The 26,534-nt window shown below is 35.9% G+C and overlaps 1 protein-coding gene across 5 annotated transcripts in view; it reads left to right on the top strand.

The window, feature by feature from the left end:
• The window catches only part of CTNNA3 (catenin alpha 3), a 1,783,011-nt gene that overhangs the window by 562,507 nt on the left and 1,193,970 nt on the right, over positions 1 to 26,534 (top strand). The window contains exon 1 of one of the 5 annotated variants that reach the window (XM_045040982.1): positions 20,354 to 22,821. The exons of the other annotated variants lie outside the window; for them this stretch is intronic. Coding sequence (XP_044896917.1) covers positions 22,681 to 22,821 — 141 coding nt within the window. The 5' untranslated portion in view covers positions 20,354 to 22,680. Of the gene's footprint in view, positions 1 to 20,353; positions 22,822 to 26,534 lie in introns of those variants that run through there. 5 annotated transcript variants of the gene reach the window in all.

The raw sequence follows: 26,534 nt of genomic DNA, 5'->3' as shown, positions 1-26,534 counted from the left end.
TTGTTCTCTCTCTCTCTCTCTCTCTTTCTCTCTCTCAAATATAAATAAACATTAAAACAAAAATTAAAGAAAAAAAGAGGAATGGAGATTATGGAGTGCACTTGTGATGAGCACCAGGTATCATATTGAAATGTTGATCATTACATTTTACACCTGAAACTAACATTACACTGTATGTTAACTAACTGGAATTTAAATTAAAAAAAAAAAAGAAAAATTAGGGGCAACTGGGTGGCTCAGTCGGTTAAACTTCCGACTTTGGCTCAGGTCATGATCTCACAGTTCATGGGTTCGAGCCCTGCTTTGGGCTCTGTGCTAACAGCTCAGAGTCTGGAGCTTGCTTCAGATTCTGTGTCTCCCTCTCTCTCTGTCTTTCCATGCCGACTCTCTGTCTCTCTCTCTCAAAATAACAAATAAACATTAAAAATTTTTAAAAAACATTAAAAAATAAAATAAAAAAATAGAAAAGCTAAAATAAGAAAAGTACAGGTATTCACTGATCTACAAAAGGCTTAAGTCAGAACTATTCCAAGCTGACCTAGATGTTTCGTCACCTAGAAATTATGTGACCGTATTTGTATTGTAGATAGGATAATATGTATGAAGGATTATAAGAAGAATTTAACATATTTTATTGACAGATTCTGTATTGGCCATAAATAATTGCTAACACATAAAATTTGAGTTAAAATTCTATTACTGTTGTTGCAGTTTCTAATTGCATAATTCTTCTATATATATTGTGCCAAGAACTGGTGATTTCTGAGTATTAACAATCACAATCCTAGTTGTCAAGGGGAATCAAACAAATAAGTAAGCAAAATAGAGCACAATAAAATTGTATAGTAGTCAGTAGTAAATACAATAACAGCACCAAGTAGGGAGTAGTAAACTCCTCTGTGAAAACTTCACAGAGAAGAAGAAAGCTCTCACACTGGCCTTTGAAGCACAGACAGGCTGGAATTCCAGAAAGGGGCAACAGCCTGTGCAAAGGCATAAAAGCAGGAATCAACATTATGCATTTGGTGTCGGAAACTATATAAGCAGTTTGGTTTGGGTGAAATGTATGGGAAAGAAGGAAAGATGACATATGAGGTTAAGTATTTACAAATTTAGGAATAGGTTTCTTTCAAATATTTGATAAACTTAAAATCTCTTTGCTTTCAAAACAAGTCAGATTTCAATTTAAGCCTTTCTTTAATGCTAACCAATAACTCATAATATTACCTTAGCAATTTCACTTTATAAATTTGTTTCTATTTGTGATTCATAATCACATTATGTGATTCATAATATGAAATATATGTTTGGTATTTGTCCCGTTTTCTGGCATAGAACTCCTAGAACCCTTGGACTTTTATAAGTGATGAGAGCAATAAAAGTATCTTTTGTTATATTAATGAGGGGGCTTTGGACCTAAGGATGAGGGCTGGTTATCAGGAAAACCAACCATGTGATTAGAGGATTACAGCTCTCAGTATTACCTCCTGACCTCCTGGGGTGAGGAGAGGGGCTGGAGGTTGAATTCAATCACTAATGGCCAGTGATTTAATCAATCATGCCTATTTAATGAAGCCTCCATAAAAACTCAAAGGATGGTGTTCAGAGAGCTTTCAGATTGGTGAACACATGGAGATTCAGGAATAGTGGCACACTAGAAGGACATATCTTGTGCCTCTTTCCACATACCTTGTCTTATGCATCTCTTACATTTGGTTGTTTTTGAGTTATATCCTTTTATAATATCCTAGTAATCCAGTAAGTAAAATGTTTCTCTGGGTTCTGTGAGCTGCTCTAGCACATTGATTGAACCCAAGGAGGGGGTTGTAGTAACCTCTTGTTTATAGCCAGTTGATCAGAAATACAGGTAACACTTGCACTTCAAATTGGCATCTGAAGTGCTAGGGGGGAGGTGGTGACAAATCTGTAGTTCTGAACTCTTAACCTTTGGAATCTCATGCTATCAGAATTGAGTTGAAATGTAGGATACCCAGCTGATACACTGAGCACTGTTTGTTGGCATGGGCGAACCTCTCCCCTGCCACATTGGAACTGGTACTAGAATCTTTTACCATTGAAACATATTTTTGAATTAATTTGTAGGTAGCCTCTGAATAAAAATGTTATCTTACCATTGTGATATAAATTTAGCATCAAAGACCAACCTCTAGCTTTATTTCTGTGAAGACACGGATAAGCAACTTGTAGTTGATTTTCTTGGCTACTGGCTACACTTAAAAATTAATTGGAGATGAAGTATCTGGGTGGCTCAGTTGACCGAATGCCCTACTCTTGATTTCAGCTCAGGTTATAATAACACAGCCCGGGAGTTTGAGCCCTGCATTGGGCTCTGCGCTGACAGTGTGGAGCCTGCTTGGGATTCTGTCTCTCCCTTTCTCTCTGCCCCTTTCCCGCTCACATTCTTTCTTTCTCTCCCTGTCTCTTTCTCTCCCTCTTTGTCTCTCAAAAATAAATAAATAAACATTAAAAAAACCTTTAAAAATAATTCATTGGAGAAGACTGTTAGTGATATACAAATTGCAAATTGTCCCATCATATTTTGGTTCCTTATTTTGCATCAGAAATTTTCACAGTATATATTTAAGTCTTATAACCACAACAAAATAACTTATTGAATTCTTGACATGAATTTATTCATTTTTTTTCCTTTGGAAGATAAATTGAAACTAGGTTTGACTAGGTGTTTTCCTTAGAGATAACTATAACACTTTGTCTGACAGAACTCAACCAACATTGTTGATTGACAAAATTTTCTTTCTGAAAAGTTGTTTGCTTTAATGTACTATGGCAGCGTTTAACTGTTTCACTTTGACATTTATATGAACTTGAGGTAAATTTCTAGTACCCTAGTGGATTTGGATTTGAGTATGATTCAGTCTGAGTACCTTGTACCTCATTTGAAACTACTTTTCTTTCATTCACATATGGGAAGAATATAGCTATAAGAAGTTTTATCTCCTTGCAAAAAGTTTATTGCTGGGGCACTTGGCTGACTTAGTAGAGCATGCGACTCTTGATTTTGGGGTTGTAAATTTGAGGCCCATGTTGGGTGTAGAGATTACTTAAATAAAATCTTAAAAAAAATTATTCCTATCAGTGGTAGGAAGATCAATGCCCTCCCTCCTACCCTTGACGTTCACACTCTAATCTGTGGAACCTGTGAATATGTTACCTTACATGATACTACAGACTTTGCAGATGTGATTAAGGACAGGGACCTTGAGATGGAGCGATTTTTCCTAGATTAAATGGGCCCAATCTAATCACATGAGGCCTTGAAGGCAGAGAACCTTTCCTGCATGGATCAGAGAAGGATGAGCTGAAAGAACGAGGAGAGAATCAAAGAATGAGAGAGAGTAAATTCACCATTCCTGCTTGGAAGATGGAGGAAGGGGGCCATGAACCAACATATGTGGGTGGCCTCTGTAGCTGGGAATGGCCCTCAGATGACAACATCAAGAAAACAGGTATCTCAGTCATATAAGTGCAAGGGACTGAATCTTTAACAACCCAAATGGGCAAGTAAATAAATTCTCACCTAGGGTCTCCTGAAAGAAACAAAGCCTAGTTGACCTATAGAACTGAAAGGCAATAAATTGGTGTTAAGCCTTGAAGTTTGTGTTAATTTGTTACAACCATAATAGATAATTAATACATGATCTTAATCATGGGTCATGTAGTTTACTTTTGTAGAGAAACTGTGTGAGCAAATTTGAAATCTTATGTAAAACTAATTGCTGCAATTATACAATTAAAATGTAGATATATTAAATCTGAAATGTGTACTTAAATTTCAGGAAAAGCAATCAGTTTTATAGAAATACCAAAATATTGATTTTTGAATGTGCTTATGTATCTCACAGAAGATTTAGCATGAATTAAAGTGCCTGAAAACCATTTAATGGTATAAACACCATGAACTGTTTTGGTGCTACAGAATGGAAAATATGATTTAGTTTTTTTTCTGAGCCAGTGCTTTCCAATGGAAAATCATGCAAATGAGAATAATATGTGAGCGACATATGTAATTTAAAATTTTCTAGTAGTCACATATAATAAAAGGAACAGGTAAGATAATAAATTTTATTTAATTAACTATATGCAACATATTTCAAAATGTAATTATAAACATTATCATTGAGATAGTTTATAGCCTTTTTAGTACTAAGTCTTTGATATCCAGTGTGCATTTTTCATTTATAGTACACCTGGATGAGCCACATTTCAAGTGTTCAGTAGTGCACGTGGTTAGTAGCTACCATATTTGATAGCAAAACTCTATGTAGAAATGTCTTTTCCACCACATGGTTTTTGCTGCCCATTATTAAAGTGGTAGAAACACTACCACTACTGTTAGAAAAGGTAACAAAAGAAAAAAGAGTATGCTTAGCTCAGGGAGACCAAGAGCTATATAGCATCATGTTGTCATTTTTAGTGTCAACCAGTAAAAATAGACAACTAGGGGGCGCCTGGGTGGCGCAGTCGGTTAAGCGTCCGACTTCAGCCAGGTCACGATCTCGCGGTCCGTGAGTTCGAGCCCCGCGTCGGGCTCTGGGCTGATGGCTCAGAGCCTGGAGCCTGTTTCAGATTCTGTGTCTCCCTCTCTCTGACCCTCCCCCGTTCATGCTCTGTCTCTCTCTGTCTCAAAAATAAATAAACGTTAAAAAAAAATAAAAAATAAATAAACAACTAGTATTTCATACCAGTATACTGGAGAAAAACAAAACTTTCTGTATGTTGTAGATTACATTTTCCAAAATAGTCATAATAATATCTCCACTTTGCATATTCTTTTTTGGTATGACTGCATTTCTTCTATTGTTAGATAGAGTTTAATACCCTCCTTCTTGAACTTGGGCTTGCCTTAATGACTTGCTTGATCAGTTAAATATGGCAGAAGCAACATTCTGGGACTTCTAAGGTCATATCATAAAAAAACTTCCAGATTCCTAAATCTCTTAGAATGTTTAGTCTTGGGACACCCCCTCTCAGAACTTAATTGCTATGTTGTAGGAAGCCCAACCCACATGGAGAGGCCAAAACCAGGCAGACATTCTTGCTGACAGCTTTGCTTGAGTTTTCAGCCAAAAGCCACCATCAACTACCTGCCCTGTGAGTGTGCTATCTTGGATGTCCAACCCATAATGGCTGCAATTGAAGTCAAACCTTGACCGCAGCTACGTAGAACCCTGATGTGTGAAACCATGGCTGAGTTCAGTCATACCTCAGAACCATGAGAGAGAATAAAAAGTTGTTGCTTTTAATCATTAAGTTTTGGAGTGGCTTCCTATACAGCAATAGATAATCAGAATACTGTAGAATTTGATTGTCAAAGACTTTACTTGGAGAAGAGCATAAAGAATCAGAACCACACTAACGCCAAATTTAAGGAACTACCTAGAAGGTACAGAGGAAAGAGTTAGACTGTTCTTTTAGCTCTAGTGGTCAAAGGTTATTAATAAAAGCTTTTTGAGGAGGAAGATAAAATTGATAATTACTAAGTAGATGTATATAGAGAAATCTGTTAATGGATCCTATTATGAAGTGCAGATTTAATTAATCTCCACAGATCTTTCATAGTCTTTAAGTCCTGTGTTAAAAATTAAACCACTGTAGGTATCTTTATAACAGAGATATGAAGTAGGTAAACCTTACCTAACTGTAGGTGTTAAGATTCTTGTGCCCAATGTGAAAACAAAACAAAAAACTAGGGAAGTGGCCCTCATGTAGAATTCCATTTTAACAAGGCTTATTTGTATCTGGGTGCACTTATGCTATAATGAGATCTATAATTGCATTAAAAATGACTTTGAAACTTTTCCAGGTAACCCACAAATGATAATTCTCAAAATGTGCATGATGATCACCTGCTCTTTAGTGGTCTTGAATCAGAATCATTGAATACTAAGTGATTATATAATTTATGCTGCAGAACAGTCACAGGCAAATGTTTGTTCAGCTTCTTGTGGTTACTAAGTCTCTCTTCCTCCTTGGTAATTTTAAGTATAGTAGCAAGGACTCAGAAAAGAAATACGAAAAACCCCTACAAAGTTGGCAATATTGTAAGTATGGCAGTTGGCTTACAACTGGGGAGAGAAAAATAATTATTTTCTTTGGTGCATAGTAGAGATATGATGATCACTATTTATGATAATCATGCTGTCTTTTGTAAAAACAGAAGCTCTTCCTAATATTACAACTCCTTTAGAAGTATTGATAGCTTATTTTATTTAGTTTCTGACCTTTTATAGAACGTATAAGCTTGTAAACTAGAAGTAACTGAACCTATTTTATGATTACTTTTATTTTATATTAGCTGTTCATACTGTACCAGGAAGCCTTCTCATACTCTCTCATTTTTGGGTTATTATAGTGTTCCAGGAATGCCTCTCAAAGAATAGAAACTAAAATTTTTAAAAAAAAGCTTTTATTTGGAAATAATTATTGATTCAAAGAAAGTTGCAAAGGTAGTACAGAGAGGTTTTCTGTACCTTTTTCCCAGTTCCCACATTGCTTGTATCTTATGTAACTATAGTATGATATCAAAACCAGGAAGTTGATATACTGATATAAATTATGTGTATAGTTCTATCACATGTGTAGATTCAAGTAGCCACCACCACCACAATAAAGATACAGAAATATTTCATCACTACATAGATCTAATTTTGCTACCACTTTATATTCATACTTACCCTCTCAACCTCTTCTTCCTGCCCTTCCTGCCCTCACCCCACCTATCCATAACCCCTGGAAAATACTAATCCTCATTTCTGTAATTTTATTTTTCTAAAATATTTTATGAATGGGATCATAAAGTATGTGATGTTTTAAGACTGGCTTTTGTCACTTAGTTTGATGCCCTAGAAATCCAAGTTGTGTATTGAGTTTATTCTTTTATTGCTGAGTAGTATCCTGTGGTATGGATGTACCATCTTTATTTAACCAGATACCTATTGTAGGGCAATTTTGTTTTTTCCAGTTTGGGTCTGTTAGAAATAAAGCTTCTATGGACAGTTGTGTATAGGATTTTGTAGACATAAGTTTTCACTTTTCTGAGATAAATGCCCAGAAGTGTGATTACTAGATCATATGGTAAATGCACGCTTAGTTTTTAGGAAACTGCCCAACTTTTTTCCAGACTGGCTATACTATTTTTCATTTCCATAAGAAAGAGTGTAATTACTCCACACCCCAACCAGCATTTGGTATTCTATTTTTTTTTTAACTTAGCTATTCTAGTAGGTGTGTAGTCATTGCTCATTGTGATCTTAATTTGCATTTCCCTCATGTCTAGTGATGTTAAAGATCTTTTCATGTGCTTATTTGCCACCTGTATATCCTCTTCCGTGTAATGGCTCACATGTTGTTTGCCAATTTTGTAATTGGATTGTTTGTATTTTACTGTTAATTATTGAGAGTTCTATATGTATTCTAGATAGGAAAACTTTTTCATATATGGGGTTAGCAAAAATTTTCTTATATTCTGTAGCTGGTAAAGTCAATTTTATCAGTGTTCTTCTTTCATGTATTATGATTTTGTGCCAAAACTGTTCAAGTTCTGGGTCCCAAAGATACTCTTTAAAAGTTTTATTTTTTAGATTTACATTTTACATTTATGATCCATTTGAGTTCATTTTCATGAGGTATGAGACTTTTCTCAAGATTCATTTTTTGACTATTGATATCCAGTTGCTCTTGCACTATTTGTTAAAATGGATATCCTTCCTCCATTAAGTTACTTTTGTGTCTTTGTCATTTCTGTGGCATTGAACTATTTGTCTATCTTTTGATTAGTACCACACAGTATAGATTTCTATAGCTCTATATTAAGTCTTGAAATTGCATTTAGTTGTCCCTCATAGATTATTCTCTTCTTTCAAAGTTGTTTTACTTTTTCTAGTTCCTTTGCTTTGCCATGTAAATTTTAGAATAATCACATATATATCTACAAAAGATCTTTCTGGGATTTTGATAAGAATTATGTTAAACCTGTAGTTTTGATTTGTATTTCCTTGATGATCAGTGATGCCTGTTACACTGGCTAAAATCAACAGCACAAGAAACAACAGGAATTGGTGAGGATGTGAAGAAATGAGAACCCTTCTGCACTGTTGATGGGAATGCAAACTGGTGCAGCTGCTTAGGAAAACAGTATGGAGCTTCCTCAAAAAGTTAAGAATAGAAATACCCTATGATGTAGCAATCACAGTACTAGGTATTTACCCGAAGAATACAAAAATACTAATTCAAAGGGATACATGCACCCCAATGATAATAGCAGCATTATCTGCAATAACCAATTTATGGAAACAATCCAAGGGGTCCATCAATTGATGAATGGATAGGGAAGATGTGGTATTATATAATGGGATATTACTAGGCCATAAAAAAGAATGAAGTCTTGCCATTTGCAACAACATAGACAGAGATAGTATTATGCTAAGTGAAATAACTCAGAGAGAGACAAATACCATATGATTTCACTCATATGTAGAATTTAAGAAATAAATGAACAAAGGGGAAAGAGAGAGAGAGAGAGAGAGAGAGAGAGAGAGAGAGAGAGAGAGAGGCAAACAGACTCTTAACTACAGAGAGCAAACTTATGGTTACCAGAAGGGTGTTGAGTGGGGGATGGGTTAAATAGGTGATGGGATTAAAGAGTGCATTAGTGATGAGCAGCCTGTGTTGTGTGGAAGTGTTGAATCACCATATTATACACCTGAAACATTACACTATAAACTAACGAATGGGAATTTAAATAAAAACTTAAAAAAAAGAATTATGTTAAATTTTATATCAATTTTGGAGAATTGACATCTTTGGTATACCAAGTCTTCCAGTCCATGAACACAGTATGTCTCTCTGTTTATTTAAATCTTTGATTTCTTTCATTAGCACTTTGTTTTCAGCCTACAAGTCTCATACATGTTTTGTTAGATTTATACGTAGTTGTTACTTTTTTTAGGTATTGCAAATGATATTGTATTTTAAATTTCAATTTCCACATGTTCATTACCAGTATATAAAAACACAATAGGTTTATCTTATGTCTTGTAACCTTTCTGAATTCACTTATTAGTTTAAGGGTTTTTTTGTTTGTTTGTTTTTTGTTTTTTGTAGGTTCCCTGGTGTTTCCTACATCGACTTTTATGTCATGTACAGATTGGACAGTTTTATTTCTTCCTTTTAAAACTGTATGCATTTTATTTACTTTTCACACCTTATTACACTGGCTAGAACTTCTAGTATTATGTTGAATAATACTAGAGCTGGCATTTTTGCTGGTAAGAGCTGATATTTTTGCCTTTTTGCTGATCTCAGGATGAAAGCATTCAGTCTTTTACAATTAAGTATGATATTATCATTAATTATTAATGTAGATTAAAAATGGTAAGATATAAAAATTCTATTAGACTTTTCTGAGTTTTTATCATGAATAGATAGGTGTTGAATTTTGTCAGAAATATGCCTAACTGGGGTGCCTGGTTGAGCATCTGACTTCAGCACAGCTCATGATCTCATGGTTCGTGAGATCGAGCCTCATTGTTGGGCTTTACACTCAAAATGCAGAGCCTCCTTCAGATTCTCTGTCTCCCTGTCTCTCTGCCCCTCCCCTGCTCTCTCTCTCTCTTTTCTCAAAAATAAACAAAAAAAAATAGAAAAAGAAAAAGAAAAAATATGCCTTTTCCATATCAGTTGACATGATCAAATGGTTTTTTTTATTTAGTCTGTTAATATGGTGGATTAAATTGATTGGTTTTCAAATATTGAATGATTCTGGCATTTCTGGAATAAACCTTACTTGGTCATGGTGTATAATTTTTTTCCTATACTGCTGAATTCTATTAATATTTTGTTAGGAATATTTATTCCTAATATATTGATGAAGGATATGAATTCTTGCTCCTTGTAGTGTCAATCTATATCACCTGAGAAACAAGACTTATCCCATGTCATTAACTCTTTGGTGTTCTTCGCTTCATTCTTTTTCTTTACTTTTCTTGTAGACTAACACATTGTTTGCATTTTTTTTTAAGTTTATTTATTTTGAGAGAGACAGACAGTGCAAGTGGGGGAGGGGCAGAGAGAGAGGGAGACAGAGAATCCCAAGCAGTCTCCTTCCTGTCAGCATGGAGCCCCATGTGAGGCTCAACCTCATAATCAAAAATGGAGATAAGGAGATTAATGATAGTATGGTGTGCTGTTTATGCTGATTATGATATAATATATGATATGATATAAGACATGATAAATGACCTAGAGATGCCAAAGTTTGCAAGTTTTACTTTATAATAGGAAAATTTAGAAAAAAATTATTGATAAGGGAAACAGAAACCAATCATGGATAAAGCAGAATATCACAATCTATATGATGAGATTATTTAGTTACAAAAAGAAGAAATGGAAAAAATACATACACACCTATATATATAAGTGTATATTTATATATATACACACATACATACATATACATACATATATCATACATAAACATATATACCATAAGGCATGAATGAAATATTACCTGTGGCCTAATAATAATTAATTATCACTAATATTTATTTGATAATCTGTTCTAGATAACTTACTTATTGTTATGTAATCATACTACTATTATCATTCTTATATTAGAGGTGAAAGAATTGACAACCGCTATGTAGTTGAACCAGTGATTGAACTGAGACCACCTGATTCTAGAACCTCTGCTCTTAATCACTCTAGTATCCAGTTGATTCATTCATTCGATATTTATGGGACATCTGTTACGCACCTAACTTGTAAAAGATGAGGATATAAGGATGAACTAGCAAGACATGTTCCATGCTCTTTGGAAGCCAACAACCTACTGGTGACACAGAAATAAAATAATAGTCTCCCAAATTAATGTATAAGTACAAACTGGGATAGGAATGAAAGAAATGTCCAGGGTGCTTAAGAAAGAGAACCAACTTTGAAATTAAAGGAGGAGAGATGATGGAAGTCCTCTCTATATTAGAGGCCTAAAGGATAAGTAGATTTTAGCCGTATCTAGGGGGAGGTGAAGATGGAAAACACACTCTAGAGAAACATAATTGTTTATGCATTCTGCAGTGGCAGAGAGCTCAGTGTCTATGAAGACCTGATAAAAGGTCAGAGTGACTTCAGTACTGAGATTGAAGGAACGTGTAGTGTGAGATGAAGCAGAGCAGGGATCATGCTAGTCCTTCCAGCCCATACTAACAATTTAGAATATTAAGTTAAATGCAGTGGGTACAGGATTGGAAGGAGTCAAGAATGAAGGACAGCTTTTTTGCAAAAGCCTTGTAGGTAGTTTGTATATTTAAAAAACGGGACTAAATGTCTTCTCATCCATTTGAGCTAAAAAAAAATCATAAATGTTTTATTCTAGAAATCTCCACGTATCCAAGAGCTTTTTTTTTTCTCTGACAATACTTTGATTTAATCTTTGTAGTGCTAGTAACTCAAAGGCAAAGCTCTTATTGGATTTGTAATCCAATGAGAAATACAGCCCTCACATATGTGCCTGGCTTAATGACTTCTGCTGAGGTTGAATTGTGAGATGTTATCCATCTCCTTTCTGAAATATGAATTCTAGTTTAGTGGAATTCGTTGCCTTTAGGGAGTTGGTGATATCACTTTTGGCATGAATTTTTTTAAAGCCCACTGACAATATATTTTAAGATGGAAAGCAATAAAATGTACAGTATTTATTTATTTATTTTTAGCTAGCTAGTTGAAATCGTATGTTAACCTTTTATCATAAAAGTTAGGAAACATTCATAAATTAGCTTCCAAAATGTATAGGCTTGTTTAAGCTTCAGAGAAGATATTGATATGTAGTTACATTTTTTACATACTTATACACTGGATGCATTCAAAACAATTTTGTTCATTTGGTTATAATTTTACAAATCATGGAATTTTATAACAAACATCACCTTTCTCCCTGAAAGGTCATAGAAATGAAATGGCTGACAAACATAATCATCTTATATGTTTCTCAAACACTTTTATATTGTGTTTTCCTTCTTTTCTCTGATAGGTGACTCTAAAATTCATAATTTTTGAACATAGTTTATATATGAACGAAACAGGGACATTTTGACAGAGATAATATACCATATCTTAATGGCACAAAATATAAAGCACCTTCATCTCTTGTAGCAATTTAATTAGTGCAATAAAGAAAATGGTGTCTCACTAGCATATGGAAGGTATGATACTTTATTTCACCTCTTTTTAATGTTAGGAGTGAAATAAAATACAGATATGCACTATTAATTTATATTAACAATTTTGGTGTCTTGCATTTGCCAACGTGGGGCTTAGAAACATCATTATAGTCAGAGAAATGGGTTTAAACTCTAATATTTGCTTTCTTTATGCCCTGAAACAAATTTCTCAACCTTTCTGAAATTCAATTTTCTAATGTTAAATAAAGGGATAATAAAATGATCTGGTCAGACTGTTTTGATGATCACATGTGAGAGAATATAAAACCTGTTTTCAGTACTAGCTGTGTACTTGATCACCTGGAGAGCCTTAAAAAAATTCTCAAGCCAAGGCCGTGCATCTGACCACTTAAATCAGAATCTCTGCAGGTAGCACTCATGCATCAGATGGTTTTAAAAAATTTCCTGGGAGATTTTATTCTGTAGCTATAATGAAAACTGCTGACATAAAAGCATGAGAATGGTGGTAGGCATATCATAAATGTTGGTTCCATTCTCTCCCTCTTATAAGCTATTTGCCTTCAATTCTGATAAAACTTATCTCTCCTGGAAAGATAAGCCATAAGCTATAGATGAGGTTTATTGAAAGATAGGAAAAGATATAATAATCTGTTTTGGCAAAGTATAACAAATGGAAGTTATTTTATAGATAATTATAAGTAGCCCTTCTTTAGACTTCAATGGTGAAATTTAATTTAGTTAATCATATTATATATCAACAGAATTAATTAAAAACCGTGTGTAATTATAATACTGGTAAGCATAGATGAATATGGACATTAATTATTCATATGATAATTCCTAAGTTTTATGATAAATGCACTTAAAATTTTGTCATCTTTTAAGTTGCCTTTCCTATACTCATTTCATCAAATTGGAATTATGAAGAAAATCCACGTATTGGTCACAAATTATGAGACTAGGAGTAATATACACTTTCTTTAATTTATTTCTATCAAGGGTACCCTCGTTTCTATGTAGCAGGCTCACAATCTTCAGGGCAACTTTGACTATTTTGTCTCATATTTTTCAAATACAATCAGTTGCCAAATTCTGTAGCTTATTCTTCTTCCAGATATAATCTGTATTATTCAAACTTGACTGTTTGGAGACTTCTTGCATTGAACTGTTTGTGGTAGCTATTAGATGAGAGAGGTGGAAGACAAAGTCAAAGCAGCAGCTCCTCTTTTTCAGTCATGTTAGAGTTCTGTGTATTTGTGCTTATGTACATGTCATATGTTAGGGTCCATTTGCAAAAAGATTCCTCTGCTAAAAAGAAAGTTTGACTAATACTGAACTCAGTCTATTATTACAAGGTAGAACTAAACTAAAGAGTATATTGCAGTAAGAAAGGGAAAAAATATGTTAACTAGTGGTTCAGACTTTTTCTTGGAGAAGGAATAATTTCTGTCAGCACAGAGCCTGACCTGGGGCTTGAACTCATGAATGGCGAAATCATGACCTGAGCCGAAGTCGGACACTTAAATGACTGAGCCACCCAGGTTCCCCTCAAATGACTTATAAGAACAAGAATTTTCAATGAATAATCTCAAGTTTGCATTCTGAGATGTAAATTTTCTTCCTCAAAGCTTCAATGAAGTTTACTAAACACCAGGTTTTATTTTGTGTGAATTGTGGAAAAGGGCTGATTTCTACATATGGGTCCTGCTCCGCAGAATGCTGTGATAATTCATAAATTGAACTGCTTTGATAGGAGCAGAAGCTAAAATATGTGCCTGAGCATATAAACTTCTACTGATTTGCAGACCTTGGGAAGAGCATCCAGCTTGATAGAAGTCACAGAAAGGGAGTTTGAACTACTTACTATCTAGAGAAAGAAGGGTTGGGGGGACATATGAGGAAGATGAAGCTTGTTTTATTGTGGATCATCTGAATAAAAGTCTCTCTCTCTTTTTTACTTATAAGCCTACTTCATGTGTGCAGTTTGCTTTTAAGAGTTTCCATCTGACATTTGGTATTATTATTGTTGATAACTCTTTCCCTAGCTTTCTGAAATAATAAAAGAATAAAATACATTACCTCATTTTTCTTTGATTCACCAAAAGGTCTCACTTTGATGGAAAATTTGATGGTATAATTCTCCTGTGGTTCTACATACTCACAGATGAAATTTAAACAAAAAAGGCAAAATGACATTTGAGGATTCTCTCCAGTATTCTATAGCCCTGGTTGAGTTTTTATGGGGATGATATCCAAAGGAAGGCCTTTCTTCTTGCTTTGTCTAGACAGTGAATAAAAATATTAGAAAGGCAAGCCCTTCAGCAACGTGGTCTTGAAAAGATAGAAAAATGTCATTTTGATTTTTAGGAGGAAATAGGGAAAAAGTATTGGTGTTTTGAAGACAGACTAGGGAGTTGGCCTTCTGTACATCATAGCAAAAAATTCTATAAAATATTGAAAAAAATTTTGAAGCTGTATATAGAGCTGGAATTAGGGATAGGGAGATACCTATTGTTATCCATTTATGAAATAGAAGAAAAAAGGCCATCCATGCAGATTGAAGATGAATTTCAAGTAAATCTTTTTTTCTTCATACCAAATATTGAAATGAGGTTGACAAATTTTCTAAACATGATGTATTCTTGACCTTTTTACATCTCCTGGTAGTGTAGTGCATGCAGATAATAGTATCTGTCCATAACCTTATTACCCTATTTATCACTGGCTTTGAGTTAGTAAACTCTCACATGTTTTGTGTTACATAGCATCACTTAAAAGGGAGTGTTCTTATTATTGTTGAGGACATCTGATGATCTCAACTCTGATATTTTTGTGAATCCTCTTGACTCCACTTTTTAGTTTAAAACTTCAAATTTTGAATGATTTAATAATTGAATTTATTCTCCTTTGAAGAATCTCTGAGATAGCTAACAAGATCTTTGCAGGATGAGGGACAGTTGCATTAAAAAAGAGATGAGGGGCGCCTGGGTGGCTCAGCTGGTTAAGCAGCCGACTCTTGATTTGGGCTCAGGTCATGATCTCACGGTTCATGAATTTGAGCCCTGCGTTGGACTCTGTGCTCACAGCATGGAGCCTGCTTTGGATCCTCTGTCTCCCTCTCTCTGCCCTTCCCCCCCTCAAAAAAAATAAATGTTAAAAAAAAATTTAAAAAAGAGATGAGAATTTTGTTTCTCAGATTTAGACAAATTGCCAACATAAAGTCATATTTTGATTAAAATTAGCATTCTTGTATATTCTGATTAATTTATATTTATTCATTTTCTAAATACCGTTGATCTCTCTGGTACATTGAAGTTAATTTATTTCATACGAATTAAATGTAGATATTTAATAACCCTATATTTGAAGTTTGTAAGTCAAATTTCCATGGAACTTACAAATATACTTTTTAAACATTCATAAGATTAGGTTATTTTAAAAAGAGATTGCTTGCTATTCAAAATTTAATTATTAAATTTTTTTGCCTTGAAATTAAGTAATATAAAATACTGGCAATATATTATTCAAATGCATAATTGATCTTAGGTTAATTAATCTTTTATAACTTTTTAATACTATTTTTAAAAATCTTTTTGGTAATTTGGTTTAGGAAACCATTTAAAAAATGCAATGAAATATTCTGATATGCAATTTGTGAATAATGTTAATGTGTGGAAGACTTTGAGTCTGGAGTTCCTACTTGTCCAGAAGAGAATAGACACAGAATTGAATATGAGAGAGGCTAATGTCCAGGAGAAGACAAGAGCCCCAAGTAAGGGTCCTTGCTCCGTGTTTATTAGGATCAGAAGCCTTACAAACATGATGGACGTGCAGAAAGAGACAGCGAAACAGTTATCATTAACTCAAGTGTGTGAGAGAAAGGAGTTTTCAAAGATATGCATTGTTAGGGGTTTGGGTCAATACAAAACAAAATCCAGGCGCCAAGCAGATGGCTGTTTACCAGGTACCAGGCGCCATGTCTGTTTATCTTAACTTGCCTAGGGAAAAAGACAGATAGAGCATGCTACCTCAGGGTCAACAAAGCACTTTTTTCTTTTTGCTAATTAGCTCTGGGAAATTTCACCCTGCTGCGGTGGGTGGTCCATCACCCTGTTTACCTGTTTACCTATTCTTGGTAATGCTTTTATTATTCAGGGAATTCCTAAACTTATTCCCCACATCAATGATTTATTAAAACTCTAAGCAAAAATGCTTTATTATTTGCTATTTCCTAATTCTCAAACTCAAAAAGAATGTTGTCAAAATGCCAGAGTATATTGATAGTATATATTACACCAAAAAAAAGAGTTGGGAATTTGGCCAGGGACAGGATCAACATTCTTTCAATTAACTATGGGCAAGGTGCTGTGTTGGTCATTTTGCATATTTTGGTTTATTTAGTCTTCACAGAAAACTCTCAGACTGTAGCATTTACTATGTGATGTTGGGCAAGCTACTTAACATCTTCAAGTACAAATCAATTGTCTTTCAATAAGAAATTAGATCTTAATTTAGAAGTTTTACATTACCATGTCTTTTTTGAATTTCTGCCCAAATTGTTGCCTCACTCGTGGTTGAGGAAAAAAAGAAATTTTATTTTCAAGCTATGATTGTTCTAGTACTTTGTAGTGGATCAGTGACAGTTTACCAAGGTATATTCATGTGCAAAATAATTAAGCTTCATGACTGCCTGAGAGTAATCTGGTAATATTGTACAGATTTTTGTGTTGGATATTTTCCTTGAAAAGCGGATTTTATGACAGCTCCTGGCTTTTGTTTTGCCTTTTACGTTACCTGAGTGTTAACATTTGTCACAGTGGAGGGCTGAATTAGGATTTTGATTTAACCATATGGACAAATCACTCTTTAAAGAACCAATATAAGCTTTATTTTTCATTACATAATGTGCTGAAAATTGGAGGAGACAAAATGTGAAACATGGGAAATTTAAATTAAAAGTATAAACTGTTTATCACAAGCCTAGTTCTTATAGCTACAATAGGAGTTCTATCATGGATTTGCTGCATTTTTTGGCAATAATGCTTCACTGAAAGTTTAAAGTTTTATTACAAATTGCCTATAAGCTTCTACATTGTTGGTGCACTTCAGTCTTTACTGAGAAGATTTTGGCCTTGGGTCTCATTACATGTCATATCAAAGGAGAGTTCAGTGCTTTGGCTGAGAAAACCTTAACATGGTATGTTTGTCAGTAAATGTGTCTTATCTGAATATTATTTATATATCCTTATTGGATATTAGAGATACTCTTCTGAAGAAGGAATTGCAGTGAGGACAAGCCTGGGTTTTCAGGCAAGCTAGGATTGAATTTGGGAGAATCAAAGTCATTTTTCAAAGCCTTATTATTTGGTAAAGAGAAACTTGTGCTTCCCATCTACTCCAATTTACAGCAGGTTTCCAAACGATCATATTATGCCCGTGTGTGACACTAGAGGCAGACAGCCAACTTTTTCCTGCCTTACTAGCTTGGCATCCACTGGAGAAGTATATCCATTCATTCAGAACCTTAGGGAGGATGCTGGCTATTCAGGAAATATAGTATTTTCTCATTCTAAGCTGTGTTTATTTTAGGAAGATTGTTGAATGGAATAAGAATGTCAGTATATAAATTACAGAAACAATATATGTGAGTATATGTCCTGAAGTCAGTTCCCCCAGTGACATTTTTTTCTTTATTTTGCTGGCACATAGATAGCATTCTGTATCCTATAGCCCTCTCAAAACCAATTTTTTTTCCATTGAAAAACTGAAGAAAATTTTTGGTTGAGCCATCCATATTTTGATCTCTTCTTACAGACATGACTTAGTAGGAATATTTAATTTCCTTCCCCAGTGACAAGAACTAGTGGTAGAATGATATTTAAATTTACCTGTAAACATTCAGTTTGAAATGGCATAATGTGCCTAGTCCATTGATAAAGCTAAGATTAGAATGTGTCATATTGTAGCTGAGTTCTAAGACTGCTACCATTTCTGTTCCAGGCTTCTAATTTCTTTTTTTAAAATATTTATTTTTGAGAGTAAGAGAGAGCACGTGCACATGCACATGCATGAGTGGGGGAGGGGAAGAGGGAGAGAGAGGGGAACAGAGGATCCAAAACAGGCTCTGCGCTGACAGCAGAGAGTCCTATGCGAGGCTCGAACTCACAAATCAAGATCATGACTAGAACTGAAATATGATGCTTAACTGACTGAACCACTCAGGTGCCCCAGTGATTTTTAATTTCGTTAACTCAAAATCTTTTCCTGTGGCAACCTTATATGTATTTAGGGATGTAGGCTTTAGAGAACTGCCAAATATCTTTGGTTCCTTAGAAGTAATGTGCAGAATTGTGAAGAATTCTGTATATGCATATTATATTTTCTGTTGTTTATTACTTAAAAAAAATGGAACATAAACCAAACAAAATAACTCTTTAGACCTCACCATTCATATTCTGTAGTGGATTCTTTTATTATAAATATCCTTAAATCACTGGATTTATGTTCAGCTGGTTGTATTTTCTTGGAGCACTTTCTCAGTATTTAAATGGAGTGGATCGTAGTTGATTTTACTGTTACAGTAAATTACTTGACTGTGTGAGACTTTCTTCCTTTTTGTCTCTGCTTTAGCAGCATCACCTGCTTATTTCCATGCATCTGGACCATAGGTAAAGATGAACAGCTCTCTAGTTCTGTGACAGAATAAGAATTTACCCTCTCTCTGAAACCTATTTTTCCTTACTCTTTTCCGTATCACTAAATGATGACATCATCAACAAACAGATGGAAATCTAGGATTAATACTTGAGCCTCCTCTTTCTTTCATTCCACACCAGTCTATCACTAACTCCTGGGGACTCTATCTGCAAAACATATTCTGAGGGTATTTCCTTTTCTCTGTACCACTACCACTTTAATTTAAGCCAACATCATTTTTGCTGATTCTACTGACATAGCCGTCTAACTGTTCTCTCTTCATTCTGCAGTGTTTTGTTTTTTTTTTTTTTTTACAGTAACAAGATTAATCTTTTCAGTCTACCAGATTGTGTCCTGCTTAATACATCCCAGTGATTTCCTAGGGAACATATCATAAAATCGAAAGTCCTTACTATATGATCTTACCCACTAATCTGTTTTAACATGTCTAACAACACTATCTTCCATTCCAACTTAGCTCTGGCCCCACTGGAAACTATAAGTTTTCTGAGCAACCAGGCCCTTTGCCTTCCTAAGTGCTCTATATTAAATAATCATCACTGGAATGCATGGAATTGGAAGTATGCAACTGTGCTGTAGCAAGAATTTGTCTATGTAGTAACAAGGTGGATCCTTGAGTATTGACATACCTTCCCCAAGCCTCCCCTAACTATAAAAGGCAGGAGGCTCACACTTGGTAGATTCCTTGCTTTGTGTTGATTTAAAACATTACACAAGGCAGTCTCCAAATAGAAAAATATATTTATGTCTGAATTTTTTTTTGCTTGAGCCATCTACATTTTGTATCTTTGATATTATATATATGTGTGTGTGTGTGTGTGTGTATGTGTATGTGTGTGTGTGTGTGTGTGTGTGTATATATATATATATATATATATATACATATATATATATATATATATAATATATATATATATATATTTCCCCTGTAGGTAACTGTTTTTGTTTCACTTTTATTGCATTTTAAGGTTCCCTCTTGAAGGGCACCTGGGTGGGTCAGTTGGTTAGCTGTCAGACTTCAGCTTACGTCATGATCTCATGGTTCATGGGTTTGAGCCCTGTGTGGGGCTCTGTACTGACAGCTCAGAGCCTGGAGCCTGCTTCGGATTCTGTGTCTCCCTCTCTCTCTGCCCCTCCCCTGCTCACACTCTGTTTTTCTCTCTCAAAAATAAATAAACATTAATTTTTTTTTTTAAATTTCCTCTTGGGGCACCTGGGTGACTCAGTGTGTTGAGCATCTGACTCTTGATTTCAGCTCTAGTCATGACCTCACAGTTTGTGGGTGTTGGGCTTTGCACTGACAGTGTGGAGTCTGCTTGGGATTCTGTCTTTCCTTCTCTCCCCCTCCCCTGCTCAAGTTCTCTCTCTCTCTCTCTCTCTCTCTCTCTCTCTCTCTCTCTCTCTTCCCCTCTCTCTCCCCAAATAAATAAACATTAAAAAATTTTAAATTCCCTCTTTATCTTTAACCTTTGACATTGTAATTATTATGTGTGATATTGTGGACTTTCTTGAATTCATCTTGTTTGGAACTGTCTGTTGTTCTTGAACCTGGTTGTTGATTTCTTTTCCTAGGCTAGGCAAATTTTCAGCTCTTATTTCATCAGATAAGCTGTCTACCCCTTTCTCTTCTTCTTCTGGGACTCATATATTTTGAATGTTTGTTGTTCAAGAGATCCCTTAATTTATGATTTTTTAAAATTCTTTTCCCTTTTGCTGTTCAGCTTGGATATTTCCCATTATCCTGTCTTCCAGATTGCTGATACATTCTTCTGCATTTGCTAACCAACTGTTGACTACCTTTAGTGTATTTTTTATTTTTGTTATTGTGTTCTTCAACTCTGATTGATTCTTTTTTATATTTTCGCTTTATTGAAATTCTCACTGAGTTCTTCCACTCTTCTCTCCAACCCAGTGCGCTTCTTAACAATCACTGCTTTAAATTCTTTGTTAGGCATACTGCTTATCTCTGTTTAACTTAGTTCTTTTTATGAGATTTTGTCTTACTCTTTTCTTTTTTGGAGCATATTTTTCTGGTTCCCCATTTTGCTTGACTTTTAGTGTTTGTTTCTATGGTTTAGACAGAACAGCTGCTTCTCCTAGACTTGAAGGAATAGTCTTGTATATGGTCGTCCCCTATGTAGACTGTATGTACTTAGTGACTTTTGCTGGCTGTCTGGAGCTGTGGCAGGTATGGGCTGGGGGTCCTAGGGCTTTCCAACAGTGGGTGACTTGGCAGGACAGCTACTGCTAAAGTGTATGGGTGCAAGCCAGGGTGTTCTGAGTGTCTACCAACAGAGGGCATCTTGGCAGGATAGCAGAAACTGAAGTGGTATTATCTGGGTTTTTTTGAGCTTCTCTGTAGGGAAGTCACTCCAGCAGGACAACTAGAGCTGAAGCGGGTATAAGCCGGGGGTTCCCGGGGCTCTCTGTGCATCTGGCGCCCTGTCATGACAGCTAAAGCTGAAGTGGATGCAGGCTGGAATGTCCTAGGTTCTACCCACTGAGGGTGCCCTGGCAGGACAGCTGAAGCTGAAGTGTGTACAAATCAAGGTGTCTTGGGGCTCTACACACAGATGGCACCTTGGTAGGATAACCAAAGCTGAAGTGGGTGTAAACAGAAGTGTTCCAGAACTCTCTGCACAAAGGGTGCCCAAGGTGGGGTATTATGCTGGTGGTTCCTGTGGTCCTCTGTGCAGGGGGTGCACTAACAGGACAGTTAAAGCTAAACCAGGTGCTGGCTTGTGTGGTCCCTAGGTTCTCTGCACAAAGTATGCCCTTGCAGGACAGCTGAAGCTGAAGTGGTTGCAAACCTGGGCATCCTGGGGTGCTAGGTGCAGGGGGTACCTTGGCAGGGTGTCTGGATTTGAAGCAGACATTAGCCGGGAGATTCCAAAGTGTTCTGTGCCGGGTGTACCTAGCAAGCCATCTAACACTGAAGTGGAGTGGGACTGGAGTGTTGTGCACCTGTGTCACCTTGGTGTGAAGACTGGAGCTGTTGTGCGCACTCACTGGGGGTGTCCCGGTTCGCATTTCCCTGTGGCCATCTTGATGGTATAGCTGGGGCTGGTGTGGACTGGGGGTCCAGGGTGTGCTGAAGCACGAGGCTGGTTAGGGTGCTCCAGCTTTTTTCTCATTCACATTATTAAGGTGGAAGGAGAGTTTAAACCATGTGCAAGAGCCCTTCCCACCCAGAGATTTGTATTCCAGCAACTCCCCTCACTGGATCTATAAATTAGTTACTGTTTACTTACTTTACTTTCTTACTTATCTATCAACTCTACACTCAACATGGGGCTTGAACTCATAACTCTGAGATCAAGAGTGGCATGTTCTACTGAGTGAGCCAGCCAGAAGCCCCAGTTAGTTGCTCTTTTAAACCATATCTTTTTTTTCTGTGCCCCGGAGTGACTGGGGCTGGTGTGGGTTAGGGAACCCCGGGATCCCTGAAGCAGAAAGCCAGCTATGGCGTCCAGAACCTGCTCCAGTCTGTGCTTTCAGGGTGGAGGGTGAGTGTAAACCTTGCTGCTTTTCAGTCCCTCTGACCCAGAGAGGGTTCCATCTACTCCTCTGCCATTTGGCACAGTTCTAGGGCTGGCTCTTTTATAAACTTAGTTGCTCTTTTAAGCCAGAACTTTTTCTTCTGTGCTAGCAGACAGACAAATCTCCTTCTGGTCCCTGAGTACTAACCCTCCCACATGCAGTTAGCAGTGTTGGGGGTGGTGGTAACAAAGGCAACTTTGTTACCATGTTACCAGTCTCTGTCTCTCTTGCCTTCTCTTTTGCTGTTCCTTTTCTTATTCTGCATAAGCTGTTCACTCAGCCCTCAGTTCTTCTTCCCCGCAGTTGCTCTATAAATAGGTATAATTTGGTGTGTTCTATGGAGAAGGTAAGTTCAGGGTCTTTCTACCTTACAGTCTTGGACTGGAACCTCTGAGACATCTCTTAATAGGGGATTCTGGAACTAAAGATAGAGTTGTAGTATGCATTCCATCACATACAATAAATAAGTTATCCTGTGGAATCTGATTATGAAAAATTGACAATTGAAAAATTGACAAAAGTTCATGTCTTTCTGAGGCTTTATTTTCTCTCAAGTCAGATTTTCTGTGCCTTAATAGAAAAATAAAGGCAGGGAATAAAAGTTTTAAGGTTATCTGAAACTTTTATGAAAGGTTGTATGGAAATAAATTAGTTGTATAGGAATTGAGAAAGGACACGGACTTCTCTTAGTTTTGCAATTGTTGCTATATTGCGACAAGGGCAATTTTAATATTGCATTAAATACTATAATTATGAGTACTCTAATGTTTTAGTAATTTTGACCTAGTTAGAGTGGTCCTTGGAACTCCTATGAAAGGGATGTTCCTGAGTATCCTGTGAGACATCAGTTGTGAGTGTGCTATGTATGATAGCCCCTACATTCAGTGAAGGGATCTCAAAGGTATTAAAAAAAGGCATTCTCAGTGAATTTATAATAGAGCAGAAAGACACACATGAATAATCATGATGTGATGTGAATTGTTCTCTTTGTGCTATGAGTTGAATGCTGTGGAAAAGTAGATAAAATGACAAATCTTGCTTAGAGTCTTTGGAGATGCCTTCACAGTGGAATGTTTGTTTTAATGACATCTGCATTTGTATAGCATCTGAAGAAAAAATTGGGAACTATTAAAGCATGAAATGTCTTTATGATCCAAATAAATATATTTCTAGTAGTAGAATTTGGGGCAGGTAATAGTAAATTGATGCTTAACCAACTGAACCTCCAAGGCGCCCCCTTACATATATTTTTGATGCTTAACTAATTGATATATCAGGCTGTAGAAAATGCACTTGATATCTACATGGTCAACCTACACAGCTTCAATATTAGCAAACTACAAAAAAGAATAATGTTCTCATATTTTTATTTTTGCACTTTTGAGGTCAACATTGAACCAAACTTGACACTCCCTGGCGACCAGAAAAAAAGAGAACTTGATTAAGGAAAAAAAAAAGAAAAGCAAAAGAAGAGAAGTACAATTGTAGGGTAAAATGTACTTTTTTTGATTCAAAAGCCCACATATACCAAAGACCAGGATAGGATGAGGACAACAATATCTTCCTTTTCTCATTTGTTTCAATTTATTCTTAGCACTGTTCATCTCCTGCTGTTCTATTCAGAGCCATTATTTGAAGAGCCATTATTGTTGTTTGACCTTGGACGCAAAGGATACATTTTGTGCTTTAGTGCAATATTTATTTAGTTGATCAACATTTACAGAGTACTTACTCAGTCCTGGTTACTATTTTGAGAGCTTTATATGTCATTAATTCTCTTAACCATCTATGATGTAGGTACTGTTGTTATCCAGTTTTTTGGATGAGAAAACTGAGGCACAGAGTGGTTATATAACTTTTTCATGGTAATTCAGTGGTGTGTTCCAGAACCCAGGCTCTCAGACTCTAGTTTATTTTGCCTATCAGCACTGAATTCATTCAAATCAACCTGAGTTGTATTAGTTTAATGGACTGCAAATTGCAATTTGAAGAAGTGGTAATTCATATATACAGTAAAACCTTGGGTTGTGAGTAACTTGTTCTGCGAGTGTTCTGCAAGACAAGCAAACATTTCCAATAAATGTTAACTTGATAAACTAACAATGTCTTGCAATAGGAGTAGTATGTAACGCCGAACGTCCATGATCACGACTGAGCCAGTGGTTCTTCTCTCTCCCTCTCTCTCTCTGTCTCTTTCATTTGCTGTGGGATTGTGTGTCTCCCTTGCTTGGATGCTCCATCTCAGGCTCTGGTGTTTGGCAAAAATCAGTGATTTTTGAGAACGTTGGAAGGTGCCCACAACTGACAATAACATATTTTTTGTCACTTTAAAGCACCTATGGAAAGTTCTTTGCTTTTCCATACAAGAGTAAGCTTAGGAATGCTTTGCTTCATTCTGGGTCATTGGATAGGTTCCTTGTTAATGTTGCATGAAAAGAAAAACATTCCATTGAGTCAATAGATAGCAGTGATTCCGTTGGTGATAGTGAAAGTCGTCCTACACAATAAGCCTCCTCTCTCTTGTCTCCCTCACACCAGCCATGAAGGTTTTCAAAGTTAGGTACAAGTTCATTTGTTTATTTTTCTTTATATTTTGTATTTTCTTTTGTTATTTTGTATTATATTACAGTATTGTAATCATTTATATGTGAATATTTTTGGGTTGTGGAATGAATCATCTGAGTTTCCATTATTTCTTATGGGGAAATGCACCTTAATATACAAGTACTTTGGATTACAAGCATGTCTCTGGAATGAATTATGCTCTCAAACCAAGGTTTTACTGTATATATTTTAATTTGGCAAGGAGAATTATTTTATTTTATTTTACTTTTAATTTTTTTATTTAATTTTTTAATTTTATTTTTGAGAGACAGAGACAGTGTGTGAGCAGGGGAGGGGCAGAGAGCAAGGGAGACACAGGATCCGAAGCAGGCCCCAGGCTCTGAGCTGTCAGCACAGAGCCTGACATGGGGCTCGAACTCATGACCTGAGCTGAAGTTGGCACTCAACCGACTAAGGCACCCAGGCCCCCCAAGGAAAATTATTTTAATGCAATAAGAGACATGATATCTTATATATGATATAGTACATGGAGTTTCTTATATATCTTATATATGATATAGTACATGGATTTTCCAGTATTTTCTGGGTATAAAATATTTTCCTTAAGGGGAACCTGGATGGCTCAGTTGGTTGAGCATCCAAGTCTTGATTTTGGCTGAAGTCATGATCTCACATTTCAAGCCCTGTATAGAGCTCTCTGCTGTCAGCACAGAACCAGCTTTGGATCCTCTGTCTCCCTCTCTCTCTGCTCTTCCCCCACTCTCACTCTCCCTCTCCCCAAAATAAAATAATTACAAAAATTTAAAAAAATTTGGGGGAATGCCTCAGATTGCCTGGCCTGACAAAAGGCTGGAAAAGTCTAACCTTTGCAAACATCTTTCTTTTAAGTCCCATAAATTCTGTGCTTGCTGTTCTACCAATCACATAATTTGGGAGTCCTAAATGGTTATCAGCTGACCCTTTTTGAATCATTTTGTTTATTCTCTGAGAGGATATATATGAGTGCTATGATATATGTGGCTATGATATGCTTGGGTAGACTTGTGTATATATTTTTGTCTGAAGGTTCATCTGTATTTTTGAAGCAAAGAGAATGTAGACTTTTTGTGTATCTCTTTGCTACTCTTTCAGGGATAGATATATTAATAGATAGATATTTAAAATATTATCCATTAGATCTGGAAATTAGCACTAAAGTCTTCATTATCACTTGAATCTAGTTTCTGATCTCCAAAAAATGATGTCCAGAAAAAGAATTCACTTAATGTCTGCTTAGCAGTAAGTTGAAACCTTTCTTCTCTCATTCAGTTCTGATATTTTTCTGGTATCACTGGAAAGAGGGTGTACTGTGGGGACTCTAGGAAACCTGGAACCCGCACCCAAACTTAGCCTTAGTTCTAAATCTCAGGAATGACCTGCTTTAGCCCCCTCACATGTCCTTTTGCAGTATAATATGCTAATGCTGTACAACCTGGGGGACTTAGGGGACTAGAT

The sequence above is a fragment of the Felis catus genome, chromosome D2, assembly GCF_018350175.1.
Source record: "Felis catus isolate Fca126 chromosome D2, F.catus_Fca126_mat1.0, whole genome shotgun sequence".
Taxonomy (NCBI): Eukaryota; Metazoa; Chordata; class Mammalia; order Carnivora; family Felidae; genus Felis; species Felis catus.
Note: the sequence above shows the minus strand (reverse complement) of the source record. Positions and strands in the feature narration are given on the sequence as shown.